This window comes from Sebastes umbrosus, chromosome 23, assembly GCF_015220745.1.
Source record: "Sebastes umbrosus isolate fSebUmb1 chromosome 23, fSebUmb1.pri, whole genome shotgun sequence".
In the NCBI taxonomy this organism is placed as follows: Eukaryota; Metazoa; Chordata; class Actinopteri; order Perciformes; family Sebastidae; genus Sebastes; species Sebastes umbrosus.
In genome coordinates, this window is record NC_051291.1 from 4,268,987 (window position 1) to 4,293,820 (window position 24,834).

The following is a 24,834-nucleotide window of genomic DNA, read 5'->3' on the forward strand; positions in this document are numbered from 1 at the left end:
ATCTCCCACCTACTCCCAGAGAGAGAGAGGAGACAGAGATCAGGTCGATCACCATCTTCTGGAGGGTAAAATAAAGAGGCGGCGTGTCGAAGTGTGACTGCGGCTGAACAGCACAAATCAGATTGTGATTATGAAAACACGCCTGCAAACAAAACACAGCGAGAAAAACCCGGCAAGAATAAAAACAATCACACACGTGTTTATTAATGTTTATAGCTCATATAACCAGCCTGTATTCACACCGCAGGCTGTCATTGTCAATATCACCGCTGGGCTCATATCTTATTGTTGTGGGTGACTGATCGTATCTATTCTGGTATTAAACATCTGATGGCGATGAAGTGACATAATGCTGACTGATGTGGGGAAAAACGAGGGCGAGCGGAGTAAAAATACAGCGAGAGGAGACGTCACATCTGTTCGCCCATCATACGCGCTTTTAAGTTTGGCCTCTCCACAAATACCATCAAGTCATCCGCTCTCATTTCATCACTGCAGCGCTCCTTCGTCCTTCATGACAAAGCTACTCAGAGAAGAAGATGTATAACTGAGCGTTCAAATAAAAGCTCCTCCAATTGTGTCGAGCGTATCGGTGTCTTCGAAGAGAGGAAGTGTTATGTAACCCGTCTTGTTTTTTCTCTGATGTGAAACCGGTGTCTTAAAACTCATCGTTTCATGTCAGTTTGTGTCTGTTCTCTCAGCATTTCATCTATTTTTTTTAGATTTATGTTGTTTGCTCAGTTTGTGAAGCACTTTGTCACCCAGCTTTTTAAAAAATAGTTGCATAAACACGTGCATATACTGTACGTGTACAAGGTTAACACAACATACCACTTGGGCTGCACAATTAATCGAATATTAAATCACAACACCGATTCTAGCGCCTCACAATTAAATAAAATTTACCGACATAGAAAACTCCTCTGCTTTTTGAAGCCTCGAGTTCAGCATTTTGGTCATCCCCGTCTTGGTTTTTTGGAACCAGAAATGACATGAGAGGGTGGAGCTAAGTACAACCAAACTCTGACTGAGACTAGAGGTCGACTGATTCATCGGTTTGGCTGATTTATGGGTGCTGATAGGATGTTTTACAAACTATCGCTATCGCTGTTTTGCATGGATTCTCCATCATATACATGAGGACCACTTTAGCTGAAAATGCCTGTGTGCATGTGATTAACTTCTGATCCTGAATGCATTTATTTGGTCTCATTTATAAAGTATTTAATATGTGTATATGTTTTCAATAACACATGCATAAAACAAAGTATGATATATCACTGTTGTGCTGTATGTTTTGTGGCACTGTATGATATTATGTTTGAGTAACAGTGTCACCTTTAACTCTGAAAAATGTGATGATGTTTTTGAGGTGACAAAGCGTAGAGGCAGCACACTACTGAATAGACGAGTCAGTAAGCAAGCACACTGTGTCCTTAACCTCCTCACCGACACAATATGGCTTAATTGAAACCCCAGGCAGCATCGTAACAACCACAAGAAGAGCAGCAGCGCACTTCCGCTCATGTAACAGAGCTTACGTGTGTGTGTGTGTGTGTTTGTGTGCACGCCAGCTCGACTGATTATCACCAGATCCTTGAGCTCCTCTTGTTTTGTGCACCTACGAATGAGATAAACACTCAGAAAGGAGCGGAAAATAGGTCGCTGTGTGCGTGTGACAAGAGACGCAACATCAAGGATGTTTTTCAAGGTTTGTTTTGGCTCATTCTCCTCCTCTGCCAGCAGGGGGCAGGAGGCCTCCAGGCTGAGACGCTCGTCTTTTTCAGAATAAAACTCCCCCCCCCCCCTCCAGGTTCAGTATTTATAAAGATGAAGATTTATTTGGAACGTCTGCATGTAATGTGGGGTAAAACCACAGAAAGACAAAATTTAGCATCATTTTATTGCAGAAAAAGAGGTTTACCACCTTTTCCAGCTTATATAACGGCTGCTGTGGAACAATATAACAGAAGCAGGGGAAGTTAATGGTGGCTTGCAGCGAGAAAATTCATTAAAAAAAAACACTAGCAGGCAACAAAAGTCTCCTGATAATCATGAGGAGGTTCTTCCCCCATTTATCCTGCTCACATTTTATTTGCTGAGCTTGTATAAGTGACTGTGTCTAGAATACCCTGTGGGCCACCGAAGCCTATTTATCATCTTTGACCCAGCGAGTATTTAAAAAGCTCGTTCTGGTTGATGAAGCAGCTTTTAGGGTAGAAAAGAGGAGCATCTGCACTGCAGCTTAAAAACAGGAACAAACCATGGGAATGACTAACTGGAGGGGATGGAGTCTTTTGAACTGTGCCCTATTTCCAGAAGGACTATATTACTATAAATGTAATATTTGTTTGCCTATATGCAAATGTATTGTTCCATATTTCATTTAAAAGAGGGCAGAAAAGGCACTCCAACATAGAAAATCTCTGTGGTTTACAGCGCAGTTATCTTTACCAGCCACTGCTGTGTTCCTCAGGGAGCGGGACTGCTATCAATATCATAACGCTCAGACACCGAGAGCCCATTAGGAGCCATCCCCCCTCACCCGAATCCCATAAGGCCGAGGGGGAGAGGAGGAGGAGGTGAGGAGCAGAGCAGCAGGAGAGGAGAGGGGGGTGAAGTAGTGTGGAACGACGCCATGTAAGCTGTTTTTTTTGTGCAGTTACTGCGTAGTGTCGGTACGCGTGTGCGTGTGCAGGCGTCTCACCTCCATGGAGATCCGCCGGTGGATGCGGTTCCTCAGACAGACGCCGGTTGGAGATTGCACCTCGTCTGAAGACGTTCCCGACGCCTGGTCGCTCTCCCCATCTGAGCCCATCTTCAGGTTCTCGTGCACAATATCTAAGACAGAGTTAGAATAATAAAATACATTAAAAAGACACGGAAATAAACAGAAGTACATGTTATTGGATATTTGTCAACAGGGTGAAAAGATAATGTGAAAAAGCATGTTCCCCTGTGTCCTTTAGTGCTCCTAATGGCATCTGCAAGATTGCACCGCACCCGAGGAGTCTCAAAGCAGCCGTCAATCACTCGCGAACTCTGACCAATTTCATCAACGTGTAAGAAGTAATAGAAATATTAGCTCTTCTATTGGCCCTCAAACTGCACAGCAAACTGAGAAGATGTTTTGAAATATACATCTTTATTTCTCTCACTCTTTATGTCTCTCTCTCTCTCCTCTCCTCTCACACCCTTGCAACCCCCGAGGCCAAAGATTAAACACTCCAACCTGCACCACTTCCTCCAGGGCAGTAAAACTACCACGACTACCATAGCACAGAAGGAGCAAACACACACTGATGTACAAACCACATGCACTCCCTACTCCACACACACACACACACGGTTAACAGCCATGGCTGAGCAGCTCTCTGTCATCAGAGTGTCAGCGCCTCCAACCACGCCGTCTGTTATCAGACGTGAAAGCACAGAGCAGAGAAATGAGAGGAGAAAGAACGGATTGTTGATGGAGATTAACTGTTTCAATTATTTCAAACATGGTAATCCTGATTATTTCTCTACAAAGATGATTAATCATAATAGTTGGTCTAGATTTTAGAAAAACAATTACAGTAGTTTTGTACCTCTGTTCATGCACCTTATTGACAAACTTCACTTCATAAAGCCCGACTTCATTACTCTACGTGGTGGCCACAACCCAAAAGAACACTTTGCCCCAGAATGTGAACCTGGTTGTGGTAATCTGGTAGAAAAACAAAGTCTCCACAGATTAAATTAAGAAATGCTGATCCACTTTTAGAAAGTGAAATGTTTACAGTATTTTCTGCATGTCACTCGGGATGTTTGAAGTGAGGTTCCTCTGGTTTTTGTTTTTTGTTACAGAGGAAGAACTACAGCAGGTCTTTAAAGCTGGGGTAGGCAATTTATGTTTGGTGTCATTGGGCAAAAATTCCATAATAAACTTTCCGCATATTGTAATTCAAGTGGTACCCCAGGGTAGGCAGTTTTCTGGAAAAGGCACAAAAACACACCAGAAATGGAAAATATAGCTTTCATCCTGCAGCTCTCCCCTCTCTGTCCTAAACCCCTCCCACCAGACAAGCACAGGCATGTGCATGCACTTCATACAGTAACCAGAACGAGTACTGGTCATTCATTTCACACATCCCGATCCTGTTATATAGCGGCAATTCTATGAGAACAAGGCAACCCCCGCTCACTGCTTGACCCCTACTAAAGTAGGGCCAAAGGTTTTGCCCTTTTGGAACTAAAGGAACGAGTTCTACTCCGGAAATGAAATTGAAGTCGAAGAAAATCCCAGTTTTTGGACAAAATTTCAAAAATGTTGGGCACCCCGGACTTCTAACCCCCAAAAGGCACAACTAGACCACACTATCAACCATCATACAAAATTTGAATATCCCAAGTTAAATAGTTTGACACGTGAATGGACGGAAGGACGGACACGCGGACCGCTTTATACCCCCGACAACGTTGTCGCGGGGTATAATTACCGTCCTGTTTTCTTTGCAAACTTGTGGGCCTGTTCAACTTTGCTTCATCCACACACTCTTGTCACAGCGTAAGAAAGCATGTTGCATGCGTCAAGGCAACTGTTGAGTCGTACGAGGAACCAACTGCATGACCAATAATCCAATGACATTTTCACCACATGACTTTTGTTGCAATTTCTGGACCGTTTGACTTTTGCCTTTGTGAACGCAAACCAGACCAGTTGGAAAATTGGTTCGATTCAGGAACCGGACCTTTAGGTGTGAACCCGCCCTCAGTAAATCTTCTGTACGTAAACCAAGCCCCCAGGAAGAGCGCCAGGCATTGAAGCAAATTTTCGTAGTGTCCAAATGGTGGTACGACAACTTCCGTGTCCGTCATGTGATGCCATTGGGCCCAAAAATACTTTTTCCCATAGACTTGCACTTGGAACGAGACGTCTGTAAATCAACCTCCCACTATGAACACTCTAATAACCCTTATTTAAATCATTAGGTCCTAAAAGCCTCCAACGCTGTATCCAGTTCTCTTTATACATCCGTGATGTAAACGAGCATGTACATGCACAAGCAGATGGATATAGAGCAGGTGAGATTCATCATCATTCGCTGCTTAAAGGTGTGAGTATGCATGTTTTGATAAATGAGGAGCCAGGAGATTAAACCCTTACTGTGATATCTTCTAGAAAGTTCTTCCTCTTTCTGTCTTTCTTTCTTTCTTCCTCCTAACCTCGTTACTTTCTCTCTGTAAACACCTCGTGAACAACTCATCCTCACCCCACTTTCCTTCTTCAACTTGTCTCCTCTTTGAAAACAAAATAATCTCTCTTCCCCTTTTTCTGTCACTTCTCTGTCTCTCATTTGCATGACTTCTTGCCCGACTTCAGAAACTCCTTTCTTTCCCTTTCGCTCTACATATTCCTCCTTTGCTCCGATCAGGTTTTCGTAGGCAGCAGCAGCCGATCTGTCTCCCTCTGTTGCTGCAACACATTCCTTCGCTACCTGTGCTTTTTAAACTTCGTCGTGCCTCTTCTCCAAAGCCTCCAAATGATCTCATCCGTCCTACTTTCTTTTACTTTCACATTCCTCTCCATTATATCCTGCTATTTTATATGTTCCCTCAGCTACTCCCAAAAACTCCCAAATTCTTTCTCTCTCACAATAATATTTTCATTCCTCCCGTCATCTCTTCGCCTCCCATCCGCCAAAACCTGATTCCTTCATTTCCAAAAGCTGTTTTCTAATCTTCCTCTACATTGTTGTTCTTTTTTATCTTTTAAACGTCTCTTATCTTCTTCCTCTCTCCAGAAACCTTGAAAGATTTCATTCTCCGCCCATTTTTGATTTTCACCGATCATCTCCACGCATCCTTCCTTCACTTCCCTCCTTTTCTTGAGAGTCTTTTGTGCTTGTTGAGACTTTCTGATCTTTCTCTCTCCCTACTTAATCTCTCTACTGTCTTTAACAGCTTTGCTAATAAGCACACACAGCAGAGTGTGGCAGCAGTATGTGGTACATCAATGTCCTACTTAACTGTCCTGTTTTTAGATCCAAGTCCCTCTATCTAGGCCAGGGTCCAGCGTAAGGCTCAACAGGTCCTCTAGTGCGTCACCCGTCTACAAAAAATATGCTTAGAGAAGCATCAATCACATATTAACTGAAATAATGAACATTATACCACAGAAACTCTAAATGGTAAAACCTCTAACAATGAGTTGAACGGACTGTTGGCACAGATGCTGATTACTGCTGTCTGGCCATGTGGAAAAACAATGTTTGTCTAAGGTTTAAGGTAGCATCTGTGTGGTACAGTGAAGTGTAACTGATCATACAGGCTGTGAAATCAATATTGAATCTAGAATGAATGCAAGTCTGTATTCTTAAGGCCCCGAAACACAACGCCGGTTGGCCGTTGGCCAGATTGAGGCCATCAGTGGGCATCTGTTGGGCTAGTTTTTGCGGTGTGTCCTGCACCGTCGGCTCTAGTCTGCCCGTTTCAGAGTTTTTTTGGCCGATTCAGCATGTTGAATCTGCGACGGAGAGTGTCGGTGAGACGAATCACTCTGATATGCTGTTAAGTTTGAATCAGTGCCCGAGAAGAGAAACGGAAGTGAGGAAAGCAAGCAAACAAGTTATTTCATCTCACGCAGGCGCAGAACGTACGTGGTAACTTGCTGTCGGCTGTCGTCTTTGCGGTGTGTTCAAGTGCAACTTGTCAGCCAAGACAAAGGCAACATGAGGCGACGCAACAGTCGGCCTTCATCGCCGCTAGTTCTTTGATGTCGGTTTGGTGTGTCTGGGCATTTAAAAGGATATACTGTAGTAACCGAACAATCTGGAAATACTAGAATTTAAAACTGATTAATAACAAGACTAAGCGTCCACAGCCACGCCAGCATCTCTTTGAAGTTGTACTTCAAACTATAATCTTTAAATGTAACTGTGGCTCATCCCTGCAGAACCTGCCAGGCTTGTTTGACTGAATATTCAAGAAGCCCAGAGCCTGGTAGATTGCAATACCCGCAACACTTTGTTCCTCTGTTTCATACTGTCCCCTGAATCATCTCGTCACCCTCTCCGGGCTGGGACTCGCTGTGCTACGAATCGAGAGTGATGAATCAGTTCCCGCCGGAAATGGTGTCATGTTTGAGTGAACCCCCCATCCAGCTGTCACTTCGCTGAGGGCGACGAGAGAAGCTTTGCCTCGCGGTATCAGTCACTCTGGCCAGCAGCGTGTTCTCAAATGTAAAGAAACAGGATGGAAATCGCAGGACCGTGACACGTTTCCTGTTTTGTTCCCGGATGCCATCTGCTCTCCCACTACTCACATCCTTCCGTGTGTGTGTATGTGTGAACACGTGTGTGCGTCTCACCAAGACGACTGCCGTTGCGTGGCATTGCCATGAAGGACCCCAGGGTGCCGCCGATGACGCTGTGCGGCCGGCGGAGCGGAGGCTTCTTGAAGGGGCCGGTGTACTGGTGCAGGAAGGAGTGCATGCTGTGGGAGGTGGGGGGGCGGCCGTTCCTCATGAAGGGCTCTGAAACACAACATAATAACTGTATAATAACTGTCATCATTTCTGGAGGATCATTGGTTGCATAAAAAAATCTCCAATAACCCACATCAGATATCAACATGGTGAAACAAATATATCATCTCCTATCTTCTTCAACCCCTCGCAGTGTGTTCTTCATTTCACACACATGCTGCGTGGCTTTGTTGAAACCCGCAGAACTTTATTTGACATTTAAGTCAAAATCCCGGCGTTTCCAAATATACCAAACATCAGGCTCAATTATGGTGAAATGTGTATAAATAGATGAAACCGGACATCAAATACTCTCCAAAGTTATGCAATGCTGTTATGTTTGAATAACTGACTCAATATGAGCAGAATCAAAGGTTACACAAGCTGTTCTGCTGTTAAAGAACTGAGCAATTTAAAAGAGATTCTTTTTCACTTTTAAAAATATTCGCTATTCTTGCCGAGATTTAGACAAGAGGAAGACACGTCTGTGCGAGTTGAAAACTCAGTTTGCATCATCTTTCTACCTGAACACACAGTTACAGGTGCTACGGATTTCACGATACCTTCTTTGTATGGTGACTGCTTCAGGATGAATCAAGTTCCGTGTTATCTTATATTTCTTATCTTATCTCATCTTATCTACCATACAGACATGAGTGCTATCAATCTTCTCATATAACGCTCGGCAAGAAAGTGACTAAACTAGAGTTATATCAATTTATATCGTCCAAAATCAGAAGAATCAGAATGCAACCAACTGAAACTTCTGTTTGTATAATATAATAAATATATAATAGATATAATATATAATAATAAATATAAGCGGCTCATTCTAAGGTAAAAAAAACACAACGATTCTTATTTTCAGGTGATTATACACTAATGAAACCATACATATTAATGATATTCCATTTCTGCCAATAGATGCCACTAAATGTTACACACTGTTTCTTTAACACACGTTGCCTGACATGTGGGTAAACATTAACAGTAGTAGTATTGGAAAATCGATAGCCCAAGGGCAATAATGTTACTCTACCAATAAGCAAAACACGAGCCTCACTCACAGGCCTCAATACGCGATCAAATTTCCAATCCTAGTCTGCATGGAAACCCTGTAATGTATTACGAGCCAGCGTTCTCCCTGTGGGCAGAGTGGCTGTCAGAGTCCAGCTGCTACACCGTACACAAAGGTCTTAAATGGTCCCATTCTGATGTGCAGCAGACAGGCCGTAAGTCTCTCGCATCTTGTGGGTTTATCTTTCTGCTCCTGCCAACTTTCTTTAGTTCATCCGACCTTATAAACCTGGAGCTGACAGACTGTGCTGTGCTCCCACATGTCAACCTCACAAATTAACATCACACTGCCCTCAGGTGCTTGTCAGTCGTATCGGGCTTACAAGTTGAGCATGAATTATATAAGGAGGTAAAAATGTCAGGGGCTAGTTGGGATTTTTGTGGCTTTTATGAGCAGAGAATAGAAACCTTTTTCAGAAACTGACAGCAAATATGATACAGTATTTCTCATATTTAAATTTAAGAGTTATTGGTTCATCTAAAAAAAAAAAAAAAAAAAAGTGCTTGATTTGAACAATTCTTATAAAAAAGGACTTGTGGTACAATTGTGTTCACCCAGTCAGACACAAACATGTGCACCTTAACTAGGGATAAGGTTAACATTAACGTTAACTAGCTCTCGTCCCGACAATTCCAACAGGGGAGGTGCCATTGATGTACATTGTGGTGCGTTCAGGCTCTAATCAGTAAAAATGAATGAATATAGGGGGCGAAGGTAACGTTATCATGATGTGTTCAAATGTCATCTTGTAAAATGTAGTTTTTGGCAATAACTTGAATAAATCAGAGTTGTTTGAAGGACAATAGAAAGGTAATTATGATCTGTTTAACTTCCTAACATAAATCAGTATGCAAACGGTAATAACGGGGATTTATAGTTTTTAACTTTTGTTTTTTACCGTCGTATCAAATTGGTGTCGAAAATTGTGGAATTTCACTGGTATTGGTGTCTACTACTAAATTACTGGTATTGTGACATCCCTAACCTTTACAGTCTTCACCATTTTCGAGAAAAGGATTGTTAGATATTATGGAAAATATGCTTATTCTTGCCAAGGACTCATGTTTGCTCATGTTTGTATGCTAAATATGAAGGCCAGACGGTGGTGAGCTTCGCTTCGCTTAGCACAGAGACTAGAAGCAGGAGGAAACTGCTAGCCTAGCTCTGTCCAGAGGTCACAAAATCCATCTAACAACAGCTCTAATGAACTAATTCATTACCGCATTAGCATAGTATTTGCAGTCTTTGTGCTAAGCAGCTGCTGCTTCATATCTAACTAGAAGTCCACTCGGAGAGCACAGACCTTCGCCAAGGCAGGTTTCAAGTACGTCGCTGCCCTGGATATGGAGCGACAGCCAAATTACTGACATGGGAAGCCTTTCTGTAAAAGATGGACGCTCGTGTCCATTTACTCTGACAGCTGTCAATCACAAGTGGCAGCCAATCACTTTCACGTGTCTATCACAGCAGCAGCTTGTTGGAGACAAACTGTACTGTGATGCTAAAACAAGGCAGGAAGTTATATAACAAAGAGATGTCAAGGAAAGTGTGGGTGCCAGTGAGTTAATGCTTGTTCCCTGTATATATATACACACACACACACACTACGTTCTCACTTGCTATCTGTGTGTGTGTGTTCAAGTAGCTCCCTTGCTCTTACTCCTGTTACATAACCTAATGGAGAGCTACTCACTGGAAGTCCATTACAGCTGTTACTGACACACGCTGTACTCTCTCTCTTCATCAGCTTCAGTGTTTCATAATTTAAATACTCCTGAGAGCTACCGGGACACTGAAAGCTGTGTGTGTGTGTGTGTGTGTGTGTGTGTTTTTACATGCCTGCTGACAGACGTGTACAGGAAGATGTTGTGAAAATCAGACCGGTGGAATTTCCTTCCCGCGATGGATTGTGGCACTGATTCTCTACAACCAGTATGAACTGTACCTTAGCTATTAGGTATTTGTGACAGATTTTACCCAGATTAATTTTAAAGGAACAGATCACTTTAAACCGATTTGTCAACCATGTTTTATATTTCCATAATCCATGCACTCAAAAGTTGTTGTACTTTCTGCTGCAAGAAGATGATGATAGTAGATGAGGTGCTCTTGCTACAAGCACAGCTCGGGAATTCAGTACAGCCCTATGTGTTATTTCTTTCTTTTATCCGACGCTTTTACAGATTTGTTTAACAGAATAAAAAACTGAATATGTTGTTTTACCATTGTCCTTGGTGCCACCGTCCTCGATGGTCATCTGCTCGGCCAGCTCGGACAGAGACTCGTCGATGGTCTGACTGGAGCGGAGCGTTAACGACAGGCGCTTCTTAATCCTCTTCATCTTCTCCATAGCGGGGCAGTGTGCAGCCTGTTGGACACACAGACACACAAACACAGTCAACTCGAATTCAGCAGAAACCGACCGATGCACAAGTAGACAAATGCACGCAACATTTAGACGGACTGTTGTGTTGTTGGTGTAGTGTGTGTGTGCACAGCGTGGGGGATTCCACAAGCCTCCGTACGATCCAAAATATCTCAGCTCATGAATAACGTAACGCTGCTTTTAATCCAATATTCATTCCCTCTGCAAATGCTTGAACAGCACATAAATAAAGCATGAACAACGCATGAATAAAGGATGAATATCACAAGTCTTCAGTACGGCTGTTTTCACTTACACACACATTTATACAAGGACAAATTAATGCACTCTAATTGGAGGAGGAGCGAGTCAGTTAGCAGACACACACACACAGACACACACATACATACATACACACGCACGTCTGCAAACTCATGCGAGTGTTGTTCCAGACGAGTGTGTTTGTGTTGACGCAGCACCAGGTCACAGGAAACACCTTGCTCGATCTGCCTCAGGCCGGGTCCCTGCTCATTGTGTTGCTCCGTTAACGCCCCATGCACGCGCTTGTGTGTGTGTGTGTGTGTGTGTGTGAGGAACGGGCACTGTGGGTGAGCGGAGGAAATGCAGTGAGGAAGCGGCAGCAGAAATGCCCCGCCCATCCCGCCCCGACCCGACCCGACCCTCGGCGCAAAACAAACTGACCCCCCTGCCATCACCATCTCTCGCTCTCTCGCTCTTCCAGTCTCTCTCAAGGTCGTTAGCTCCCCTCATACTCATGAGACACCATCTGCCTGTCTGCACAACACACACACACACACACACACACACACACACACACACCCTTTAGCAATTTCTCATTCATGGCACTGCTTGGCAAGAAATCAATCAGTGTTGGGACATATGACCACGACCTCACAACAACACACAACCACAAACTGTTCATCAGATTCTGCATGCTACATACAAACACTCTGTTTTTGCGTGTGAGCATGCGAGGGGAGTGGACATGACCTGAATTGCCTCTCAGTTGGTTAAATTAAAGACCAACAGGCTACCAGAAGAGGTAGAAAGATTTCATGAATATTAACTGCACTGTAGGCGAATTAAGGGCAGACGCTACAGGCGACTTCCCCAGTTGATTACATACATTAAGACAATTATTTTTCAAGTATTACAAGTGAAATCTTATGTTTAAATATGCAAATGAGGCCTTATCTTATGTGCTAATGTGCATACATTTCTGATTTGAACATTGGATAAAGTCAGGTTCAAAAGTTTTGTTTCATTTTGTTGACATATTACATTCAAAGGTTTCTACAGAGAGGATCTCTTTTTATCTCTCCGTAAATCAGAAAATCCACATTAGGTAGAAGGAGTTTCTGTCGTGTGCGTTCCATTAAATTATTATTATTATTGTTAAATGAATTTTTGTTAAAAATCATCTTCCAGCGACTCTACAAAGTGCGTTTGTTGCGCCGTCCAGTAACCCCGCGTGGTGTGTGTGATTAGCCCACTTTTGAAGGGGAAGTGTGTCATGCCGGCCCTGGTGGCTCTATCGGCATGCATATCCGATGACGGCACACACACACACACACACACAGACTCACACACACTCACACACACAAAAAGCCATGAGACAGTCCGGAAATGGGGAAAAAAGGGGAAATAACACTCCAGCTAATGAGGCTGAAAATCCAGCTCGTAAAAATCGCAAAGCAAAAACAAAATGACTGCATCAGAGGAACACTATCAGACAAACAAATACACACTTTCCCTCTCCCCCCCCAACACACACACACACACACACACACACACTGTATGTGAGATAAGTGCTCTTTGTCTCCCTTACAGAGGAGTGTAACAGAGCCGGGATTTATCTCTGCAGAAAAACCAAAACAAAGAGACTCATGTGATGTGTGTGTGTGTGTGTGTGTGTGTGTGTGTGTGTGTGTGTGTGTGTGTGTGTGTGTGTGTGTGTGAGTGAGTGTGTGTGTGTGTCTGTGTGTGAGTGTGTGTGTGTGTTGGGATTACAGCATCTGGCACATATGAATGATGTGTGTGTGTTTGTGTGTGTTTGGGGAATCCAACATGAAAAGCAGCACAAGCAATCTGCCACCGATGGAGAGACGTAGACGGAGAACCGAGACCCCCCGACTCTCGTTCTCTCTCTTTCATCATCAGCATCCCCAGAAATTCTCTTTCACACACACACACACACACACACTTTTTGACCCACATTCCCGACAACCCCCACTCCCTCACTCCTTTGCCCCCTCCTGGATGCCTCTCAAGTGCATTGTGGGTAGTCCAGAGGAGGAAACTTCAAAGGGCGAGCAAGGGGGGGAGCCGACAGGCGACAAGGTCTAATTACTGGGCTAATAATTACACACACCTTCCTACCTCTAGTCCTTCCTTCCTTCCTCGTTCCCTCCTTTTCTGCTTCTTTCCCAACTCCCAATATCAGAATGAGGTAATGAAACGGAAAATGTGACTTCTCATCCGATCTCAGAGATGTGGGAGAAAGTGTGAATGTGAGGGGGAAGAGTGGGAGGAGGAAGAGGAAGAGGACGATGGAGAGAGGGAATAGGAGAGAGAAAACTGAGTTTATTTCAGTGAGCGGAGCCATAATGGAGTCTTTGTGTTTGGTTAAGAGCCATGAAATCACCAGTGTGACTGCAGGCATGTACAGTGCTGCTCAGAGAGAGAGAGACAGAGAGAGAGACAGAGGGGGTGGTGATTCGGTTTGGTTTCAGTGGCTAGTTTTTGTGTTAATAGCCGATTTGGGAATTAAAAGCATGAACTTTTTTTAGTTGACTAATCAAGTGTTAAGTGTTCCCCAAATCCAGCGGGCCATAAAGTTCATGTTCCCTTTGTAATTACTCATTAAATGTATGTTTTCAAAATTGAATTAGTTGTCAAGATAAGTGCTCCCCCAAACCCAATGTTCCCAACACAGGGAATCAAGCCGTGGTGCCAAGATCTAAATAGGCCTAGTTGTCTTGTGAAGTGCTGAACCTCAATACAACTGAGATTAACCAAAAATGCATGAAGTATAGTAAAGTGTTAAGTATCAAAAGTTGGTGTCAAATTCTTGGTCAGATTCTTAGGCTCCATTTACACGTACCGGTTATATAACACCTGGATAAAATTTAGATGCATTTTAATACACTTTTGTTTACTCTTTGGTCACAGATCACAAACGAGAAGCTGTTTCATAATTGCCAAAAAAACAGCAATTATGACATCAACCATGGAAGAAATAACCACTGTTGCTGCTCTGTACATGTTGTGGAATTTCCATATATGTCAGAAAACCAAATGCCGTCATGTCTGGGTTCATAACATCACCCGGCGGCGAGCTTTATTCACGTACAGTGCCATTGCACTGACTGTATCTAGCAAGCCACAAATCGCTTTTTTAATGGGCTTTCGCGACACAGTGTCACGTGAATTTCTCGCATCACGTCATTTGCGTCGCCCCGCGTGAATTTGCGTCTATCCGCCTCTTTGCATTGACTTTGTATGTAATTGCACCGCGCAAAAGGTTTGCTGCCATAAGTCTTGGCAATAAATAAGCATATTTACAAAATTGTCAAACGTTTCCTTTCACAATATCGTCTGACATCGTAATTCTAAAATCATGATCAAATGTTGCCCTCCGCTTTATTTGAAACCGGCGTATGTCTTCCACACCAGGTCCAGCATGTCATGTATTGTTTTCTGAAAGTCCTTTGCGTGCATTTACACAGCTTAATTCCTACATGGGAATGGCGGACTCTACCAATAACATTGAAAACTACTATACATTGAATGGCAGTCATACATTTGATCAAAAATTTGGTTTGATATGATATGAAAATCTTAAGGGTTAAAACCAAACCAGCTATCAAGCATGTGAGAATGTGCTCTCAAAATCTGACCAAGTATCAAGTGTGTGTGGTCCTCAAATGCCATCCCTCTTCAGCTGTTTGTTCCCCCAAATCGAAGCGGTGTTTGTTCCCTAAATCCATACTGTTTATATAAAAAGAGATTTGTTTTCAGTTCTTCAGTGTGTTTTCATATTAGTATAGAAATGAATAATAACAGACACCCTAACCCTTCTGACCACATTATTCAAAGCCCCCACTTATGCACAGACACCGATACCATTATCGAAAATAACTCGTAACATCTTATAAAAAAATGTTCTCTTTAACACTTCTGACAGTTTACAAAAAAGTTTCTAAAACTGACGGGGAGAACAAGCGAAACAAAGAACAGAGGGAGAGTTGAGAGAACAGTCGGCACTTCTCAAAAAGGAACACAACAGATAAGCGCCGTTAAAACCTCAAAATAGACCCGCTCGTATGGGAATCATAAACACTTTAAAATAGACAGAATCATCCCTTTCCTTTTGGACATGAGGGAGCTGGGACAGAACAGGGCCTGAAGGGAAAAATGAGCTCACAAGTTAAAGAAGATCTAAGTTTTTTGTGTAGTATTTGTGGTTCCTTCCTTAACGCGTATTGAGTCATAACGCCCTGTTGTGTGTCTGAGCAGGCTTGTTTTTGACTCAAGTTTTTCTTGTTTTTGACAAGATGATTGCAGGTTGGTGATTGAGTGCAAAATTTGGCAATTATTACCTGACGCGACGCTGGTATTGTTTTCACCGTGTGAGTCTGTGTGTGTCATCGTGGCAAAATGTGGTCCTGGAGACTCATACTGTAGCGGTAACTACCACAGAGGCGGTTTTGGAGTACTTTGCCAGGTGTTTATATGTCTCTCTGTGGAAAGGTTTTGTCACCATGATGCATGATGATGATGATGCATCAAAATCGTGCAATATGCAGTCACAAAATCATACAGGTGTGTAGTTGAGATCAAAATGAAAGTTCAAAGACGGGTGTCTTGGGAGGAAGGGCCGCCGGAAGTCAGATGGGAAGGGACCCCCCCCTCACACTTTGTGGACGCTATGTTGGAGAGTAGCGCTACCGGCAAAGTTAAAAATACCTGATGCTGTACCGGACAGCAGCGTAATTGACAGAACTTTAAAGGATAAGGCTGGTGATATCCTATAGTTTTCTAATTGTCATCCCACAAAAAGACCAGAATCAATCATGAACTGATCTTACCAACAAGTATTGCATGTGTAGACAAAATGTAATTTCCTGTGGAACAATAAAGACTATCTTCCTTGCTAAAAGCCTGATATACAGTAGCTTGTTTCTCTGTGCCACACAGCTCCATTGTTGTCTAGAAACTATTAAAATGAACCACACCGCTGCACTGAGTGACATGTCTTCTGTAGGAAAGAATAAGCTTGGCCTGTTAGCCACAGACACAGCCCGGAAGTCAGAAAGTATTGACAGACGAACTTATGCATTGTTGGTTTTGGTCTTTTTATGGTGACAATAAGAACAATATAGAATAACACCTGCCTTATCATTTAATTCATCATGAAGGCAACAGAAATATCTAGAATCATCCTCCAACCTTTGGCAGCGGCCGCAAAGCTCCACGCCAAAACATCCTCCGCATCTTCACTATCATCCAATAACAAATTGTTTTCAATCCTGTAATAATTCAATTGTCAAGTGTCCTTCATCTGTAAATGTCTCATTGACCCGATCACTCCCACAGTCACAGCCTGCTCGCTGCCCACACGCACGCCACAGAATGGAAATCATGGTTTTATTTAAAACATGCTAATCAAAGCAGGTTTAGATGAAAAACTAGTTAAACTACATCCCAGCAGGAAAAAGCCTAGAAGGCGAAATCTGAACTCACGCAGGTGCTCGCCTTTGATTTTCTTCCTCATTTACGAATGTCTGATTTAAGGATCACAGGCGACTATCATGTTAGCACTGCCTCGGGTCACACTTATATCATTGCAATCATATAGAGATCACACATACGGGGAGTTTCCCCTCATAATGAAGGTATACGTTACAATCAAAGCGCTGCTGTCTGACCTACATGATATACACCACCACAAAGACTTCAAAGACCAGGAGCCCCAAAGGGTGTCACCTCGCTAAAGCCTACAGGGTGGATGAATCCCTGCATCTGATATCTTTGACTACCACAACTGTGAAGCCTGCTTAAATGAACCATCTCTGGGTAGTTTCACAAGGACTGTACTTTCTGCTGATTCCACGCATTTTAGCTCTGTAGATGGTTTTCCAGCTTTTAATCCAATATGAGATTGGAACGTTCCAGTTAGGGCTGGGCGATGTGGAGAAAATCAAACATCCCGATCAGGGTCTGAAATTAGCACCCGCCAATAAATTGTTGGCAGTGGAGGGTGAAATCATCAGGACATCTGCCACTTTGGCAGGCAGGGAAAATGCTAGTGGAACAGAGAACAGTAGTTGTCCGCTTTCTTGGCATCTCATGCCTCTGTGACTATCGATTCTTCTTATTGATGCTACAACAGTTATGCTGCACAATGACGCATACGCACGCTGTATCGTGTTTCAGTTTGTTGGCGACCAAAGCCGCGTCAGAGAGAGAGAAAAAAAGTGCTCAACAGCGTGGCGCTGCCAAACCTGAGGGGACACACCCTATTTTTACCTGATTCATCTGTGTTGAAATCAGCAGGATGAGTGTTCGGAACGTTGGCTTTTAGCAGTCGGTGGGCAGCACAGTCCTGCTTGGATAAATAGCGGAGCTACTAACGTTAACGGAGGTGCCATTCAGTTATTATTATGAGGTGTTAACGGTCTGCTCAGCAAAATGACCATTGGGTGAAGGTAAATGACAATGTTATCATGATGCGTTCAATTGTAATCTCGTAAAATGTAGTTTTTGGCGAGAAACTTGAATAAATTCAGTTGTTTTCACATCAATATAAAATAGATAGAGAGGGGATATGAGCTGTTTCACTTCCTAACAACTTACCAAGATTTTTTTAATCAAAGCAAATATTTAAATAATCATAATCCTTTGAATTGTGTGTTTTTATGCAAACAACCACTATAGATGACAATAACAGAGTACAGTACAGTACTGTGTACAGTAGGCTATGCTCCCTGCCCCAGAAAATAGGGCTTTTTGGACCTGCAGTGCATGTTTTTATATTTTGGCATGCTGGGGAATTCTCTCTTTTGTTAAGTTTTGTTAATGGAAAAACCCTTGTATATAATGTAATTTTCTTAATAATATGCTGTTAGGAGGGATTTTCAGTATAATAAAAGCTGAAAAAGTGTGCAGTATGTTTTTGTATAAATTAATGTAGTTATAAAACAGAGGTTACGTCTGACAGAGTTTGTTTGGTCCCTGGCAACAATCTGGGTTTCTCATGTGGCCCCCCAGGAAAAATAATTGCCCACCCCTGGTCATAATGGTGGTACTTGGAGGGTCAAATATTTTCTGAGGTGATATGTGGTGGAAAAGGTTTGAGAACCACTGATCTAGATTATGTTCATGTGGGTGTTTTCACTCCCAAAATATCTTCGGCCTCATATCAAAACTATTAGCACTTTCATCGCCCTTCAAGCCCCCAATTCAGTTGAACCCTGCCGGGTACAGTCACAAGCATGTGTTTGTGCAGCTATGAGAGCGCACACAAACAGAGCATCAGTGCCGCTGCCCGGTGCAGTGGGCGCTTTCCACTGAAAGACCCTTTGTTTAGCTCGAGAGAGGCTAAAAAAGAGCTTCAGCATGACTGACCCAGAGGGGTGAGCTGGAAAAAAAACCCTGTGTGTGTGTCTCTAAGAACACAAAAGGCTACAATGTTAATATTAATAGGAAATTATTACCAATGACCGTACGTGAAAACATGCCTTTGGGCAAAAAAGAGATGAAGAATGAGAAGAGGAACAAGTGGGAGAAGTTTCATGAGCTTTCATGGGAAATATTTAACAAGAAGTGAGACTTTGAGGCTTATTGGTCAACAACAGACACCAGGACGTGGAGTTGAACTGCTACTGTAGCAGCTGCGGATCTAAACGGTCTGCAATCTGTTCTGCAATGCAATTAATCTACATCAATAAACATCAGAGTCACGCTACAGTAACCACAAGCAACAACAGGGTGTTCCTGTTTTCCTATGTGTGAAAACTGCATTTCAAATGTTGTTTTTTTATGATCCACCGTGGGTCTTATTTGCCTAATCTTCACGGTTCTTCAGATGAGGTGGAAACGCAGGAACAGGAATACACAAAAGTGATGTTAAGACCCTAGTTTAGTTCCTCTGGTTGCATAGTTCCTGGAACTTTTTGGTCAGAAATTGCCATAAAGGCCTTTACATAACAGCAATGTCACACGTCAATATATTTTTTCAAACTGTTGTTTTTGTCATGAATATTTTCACACAGAACACGAATATTACATGGCAAAAAAAGCGTTATTTTTTTTGTAACCAAGTCGATTTACTGAGCTTTCGCACCACAAATAAAGGCATTAACCAATCACGTTGTGCAGAACCGGTTTAGTTACACCAATATTAATGAAACAACAACACGGAGGCTCCGTTGTCCGAACCAGGACGCAAACTTTATTACTCCTTTCAACCTTGACAAAAGACCAGAATCACTCCTTCCGTTCTTACCTTTCACAATAAAAGCCCTACAATAATAATTCGCAGGCGAGTATTTCGCATTTTCGTGTCATTCATTCGTCACGGCCCCGGTGTTTAAAAGCTGTTTAAGCTGTTTAAGTCTGCTGATGTTTAGCACACACTGTACAATGTTTACCATCTTAGTTTTGCACATTAGCATGCCAGTATATGCCAATTAGCAGTAAAACAAAGTACAGGTGAGGTTGATGGGAATGTCCTTAGTTTTGCAGATATTTGGTCATAAAAATATTGGGACTTTTTAAAACTTTTAAACTAAGACACATTTGACCTGATGCTGACATTAGATGGAATGTGAAGGGAATGTCAAAGTCATCAGGATTCATCTTCTGGGAACCATTAATGTCTTGTACTACAACCATTCATGGCAACCATTGTTGTGACTATAACATTGCCATCACTACAGCAGCAAGTCACATGCATGGCTCAAAAGAACAAGTCTGAAGCCACGGTACTTTCCGGAAAATGGTGGATTGAGTTGGAAGTGAGCTGCTGCCTCAAGTGAAAGAGTTTAGGTATATCAGGGTCTTGTGTTGGAGGCAGTGTAAGACGGAGCATGAGAATGACAGGCAGATAGGTGTGACATCAGCAGTAATGCAGGTGATGAACCCGAGCCTGGAGCTCTCAATTTCAACACTTGATCCATGTTCCATCCCTAACCTGTGGTTTTAGGTAATGGCCTAACAAATGAGACCACAGACACAAGCGAGAGAGAAATGAGTTTTCTTCGCAAGGTGGCTCGGCCAGTGAGCAACTTGCGAGTCTGAGAAGTGAAGCCAATGAGAAAGTGCCTTAAACTTTCATTATTTCTAACAGCCAGCAGGGGGCGACTCCTAAAAATAAGTCTGATTGTATAGAAGTCTATGAGAAAATGAGCCTACTTCTCACTTGATTGAGTTTATGGTCTCAATCTCTAGTTTCAAGTCTTCTTCAATACAGCATGATGTTCATTTAGTCAATTATGGTCCCATTTAGAGTCAGATAGACCATAAAGCAGGCGATGCTTTAGGGCGGGGATCCCTTGTGATTGACAGGTCGCTACCACAGCGTTCTCCGGTCTGGGAGTTGTCTCTGTTTTCATCTTTGAACTTTTACCCTTTCACAGTGTGTTTCCAGTCTATGAAAGTTAATTGTAACATATTGATTGCCTAAAAATGTTCGGTTGTACTTAGCTCCACCATCTCGTGTCACTTCCGGTTGCAAAAAAACAACAACAAGATGGCAACGGTCAAAACAACAAGATGGCGATTGCCAAAATACCAAACTTGAGGCTTCAAAACGGCAGTCAACAAACCAATGGGTGACCGCACGGTGACTACGTCCACTTGTTATTTAAAATCTCTAGGCTCAGCCTTAGAAAAAGCCTGGACATCCAGAAGGCCCTTGGAGTAGAAAGAATCCAGTTGAGATGGTTTGGGAAAGTAATTAGCATGCACCAAGACGCCTCGCTGTGGAAGTTTTCCAAGCATGTCCAACTGTGAGGAGGCCCCTGGGTAGACCCAGAGCAGGAGAAGGGATAATATATCCCACCTGGGGCTCCTTGGATCCCCCATGAAAAGCTAGAAGAAAGGTCAAGGAGCTACCTCGCTTAGCCGGCTGCCAACGCTACCCAGATTCAGATACAAACAGATGGGATGGTATAGAACACAAAACAACATTTTAAAGGAACAGTGTGTAATATTTCAGGGGGATCTATTGGTAGAAATGGAATATAATAATCATCAGTATGTTTTCTTTAGTGCCGTTTAGATCTACATGTTTCTACAGTAGTCCAGAACGTACAAACCAAACACTGGCTCTAGATAGGGCCATTCACTTTTTCACATTTTTTGCGTCGGCCATCCTAGTTCTTCTACACGCTTGGCACACTGGAGAAGTTTCAGTTGGTTGCAATCTGAAATCTAACCGCTAGAACGTTTCATAACAGTACAAATAATCTACCAAGGACAGACGTAAACATAAACATGACGCAAAAGCGCAGAAGAAGAAAAACAAGAACAAGAACACGGATCTTTGGGGTTTAATGGGCGTGATGGAAAGAATGAAGATAAAGATTGAGGAGAGGAAGGGCGAGCTGTTGGGAACACGTTATTTTTAGGTATGAAGGCTGCAGTGTCTCCCAGTTGAATACACACACAAACAAATGTAAATACAGCACGTGGCGCACCATTACCCCGTCGCTGTCTTGCCACATGACAAACACAAACACAAAGCCCACAGGCCACAAAACATACAGGCATATCAGCTGACACACACACACACACACACACACACACACACACACACACTGAGGTTTGACTACGTGCCCAGACACTCCAGTGTCATCTGTTTGCATCTGTTGAGGAGGGTGAGGCTAAAAAGAAACAATCCCACTGTGTATATATAAATATATATAGGTGCAACTGTGGGTGTGTTTGTTTGTGTACGTGTGTTTGTGTGAGGGGGGGGTTAGCTTGAGGTCATGCCAAAGGCAATGCACTTCATCCATCTCCAATTACAAAACGGAGATTGTGTGCAGGATAGATGATCCTCTTATCAGTTGTTCACACCGGCGTTGTAATCAATCCACACACACACTTGGTAGGAGGTGGAGCTCTCAGCAGCAGGTAGACTGCTCTACTGCAATCGAGGCTAACAGCTGGCACGGCTGGAAGCAGGAACTAGAGAAGACTGAAAAAGACCACACAGAGAAGCCACATTTTTTTTTACTGTGTACGTGAAAGGTTCATCATGGTGACAAACCCACAATGACTTATCACACCACTCTGCAGTTTCCTTCTACAGAGCTGTAATTTCTCTATAACAGACCGTTGCTATGTATAACAGACCGTTGCTATGGGCGCAGCGCTGATGTTGGACTCTGGTGGACCGTTTTTGTGTCAAAATATTGATTTCTTAAGTAAGTAGCCGTGTAATAAGCAGGATAATGTACAGCTACCGGGTCATTGTTGTGAAAGAATCCCCTTCAGGGCGATGAGACACTTCGCGTCAGGGTGCAGCATCGCCCTGTCGGGGATTATTTCACAACAATGACCGACTCGCTGTTCATTATCCCTTACTTAAAGCTTCATAACTTCATATGTTGTGTTTACAGTTTGTTGTGGTGCCCCCATATGGCCAAAAAAACAATCAAGACAGCTTCAAAGTTTGCCAAAAAAGTGACATGGTGGAGAGAGAAACTTTGTTGCACTAACTGAGTTTAAAGGAGACATACATATCATGGAAAAACTCACTTTTTCAGTGTTTGTGCACATACATTGGGGTCTAGAGTGCCTACCAACCCAAAAAACTGTGGAATAAGATAACCCAGTCAGTTTTAGTGTGAGCTGCCCAGATCAGAAAACATGTGATTCAACAAACCATTCAGATTCCTATGTCACATGCAGGTAGAGCTGCAATGATGAATCGATTAGTTGTCAACTACTTTGATAATCGATTAATCGGTTTTGAAATAATTTTCTGATTCCAGCTTCTTACATATGAATATTTTCTGGTTTCTTTCCTCCTCTATGACAGTAAACTGAATATCTTTGAGTTGTGGACAAAACAAGACATTTGAGAATGTCATCTTGGGATATGGGAAACACTGGTGGACCTTTTTTCACCATTTTCTGACATTTTATAGACCAAACAACTTATCCATTAATCAAGAAAATAATCATCAATAAAAATAATAGTTAGTTGAAGGCCTACATGCAGGCCCATCAAAATATATCACCCACGGCTTGAGAACTACCTTTGCAAAAAAGGTGCACCATATTTTTTTCTCGCAAGCCAATCAGAGCAGACTAGGCTTTTTTCAGGAGGGGGTCTTAAAGAGACAGGCGCTAAAACGGAGCGTTTCAGACAGAGGGTGAATACAGGTATATTCAGACAGATAGTTTGAGAAAAATAATGTGTTTTTTGAACATTAAAGCACGTAAACATGTTCTACGAGAAACACAAAATACAAGTATGAACTTGAAAATGAGTATGATATGTCCCCTTTAAGTAAGTAATAAAGATAATTGATCTCAATCAATTGGTTTTCCGAATGGTTGTTTTGCTTTAAAATACAAGTACAGGCAGGTTCTGTGACTAACTAGGACACAAATATTTAGGATGCTATTCCATGAGTGTTAGCTATCTGCTGTTGTGAGATCATGCCGTTCCCTCTTGCGTTCATGTTGTTTGTGATGTAGTGAAAGTGGTTGTTATCTGGCGCTGTCTGCTACATATAAGAGGCAGTTTTATTGCACATGAATGATGTTCTTGTTGCCCTGTTAACCTCAATGTATGACTGACTGTATAAACAAGTGGTTTGCCGTCACTGACTGTGTGCATAGCTGCATAATGTGTCCAAGTTTGTCGCCATAAAAAATTGCCAGCTGTAGCTTCACTTGTGCTGTGTCTAACTGGATTGTATGGCTCTCTATGAAGTCTAAGGATGTTGATATGGCCCTCAGAAGAAAAAACTAGACAGCAGTGAAAAATATTTTGTCAGGAAAACATTAACCACCTGCTGTTAACCCTCTCTTTGCTCCTCCAGCCACAATGATCCGCTGCTGCTACAGCACACATATACAATGTCCCCCCCGTTGTGTTTGTGAAATCAACACCATCCTCCTCTGGTCTGTCTGTTGCATAACGCCCGTCTGTCTCATTACATCCACACCAGACTAACGAGGGTTAACGAGAAGCTTCCGGTCTGTCCAACACACACACACACACACACACATACGGCTTGATGAACACAACGTACAAGAATGTGCGTTTTCCTGTCTGGGATGTTTGGTTGGTGAATCCAGAACACACAGCTGGAGATGGCACATTCCAGTGGAGAGAGATGGGAAACTGTAGGTCTCACACACACACACACACACAAGATGTGTTCCCAATGAGAGTGTATTATGCAAATTATGTTGTACTGAATTAGAAAAGCTGAAAGACCGTTTCAATAAGAACCTCTAAGCTCACTCAAAGAGGAACTTTTTTAACACAGTTACGTCAATATTTTTGTATAAATAATGACACAGTGATGACTAATTATTTCTGACAAAATGGTGAACTTATTGGAAAAGAGTCTTACACATCTTCTCGTTTAGATGATTAAAGTTACTAGAGAATTTTCTGTAAAGTGCAACTCATCATCAACGGGTCAAATACATGTTGAAATCAGCAGGGCAAGAGCTAGTTAACGTTAGGTGTTAGCAGCCAGTAGCAGCAGCTAACAGCTAATGTTAACTAGCTCTCGTCCTGCTGATTTCAACACGTGAGGTACCATTGATTTACAGTATGATGCAATCAGGCTCTATTCAGAAAAATGAGTATTGGGCGAAGGTAAATTCTAA

General features: G+C 42.6%; 1 protein-coding gene across 1 annotated transcript in view; it reads right to left on the reverse strand.

Moving 5' to 3' along the window:
• cdk17 (cyclin-dependent kinase 17) overlaps positions 1-24,834 on the reverse strand; it is a 46,811-nt gene that overhangs the window by 10,318 nt on the left and 11,659 nt on the right. The window contains exons 2-4 of the mRNA XM_037760343.1: positions 10,806-10,950; positions 7,349-7,513; positions 2,708-2,841 (exon numbers count right to left, since the gene is read on the reverse strand). Of these exons, the coding sequence (XP_037616271.1) occupies positions 2,708-2,841; positions 7,349-7,513; positions 10,806-10,932 (426 nt within the window). The 5' untranslated portion in view covers positions 10,933-10,950. The remainder of the gene's footprint in view (positions 1-2,707; positions 2,842-7,348; positions 7,514-10,805; positions 10,951-24,834) is intronic.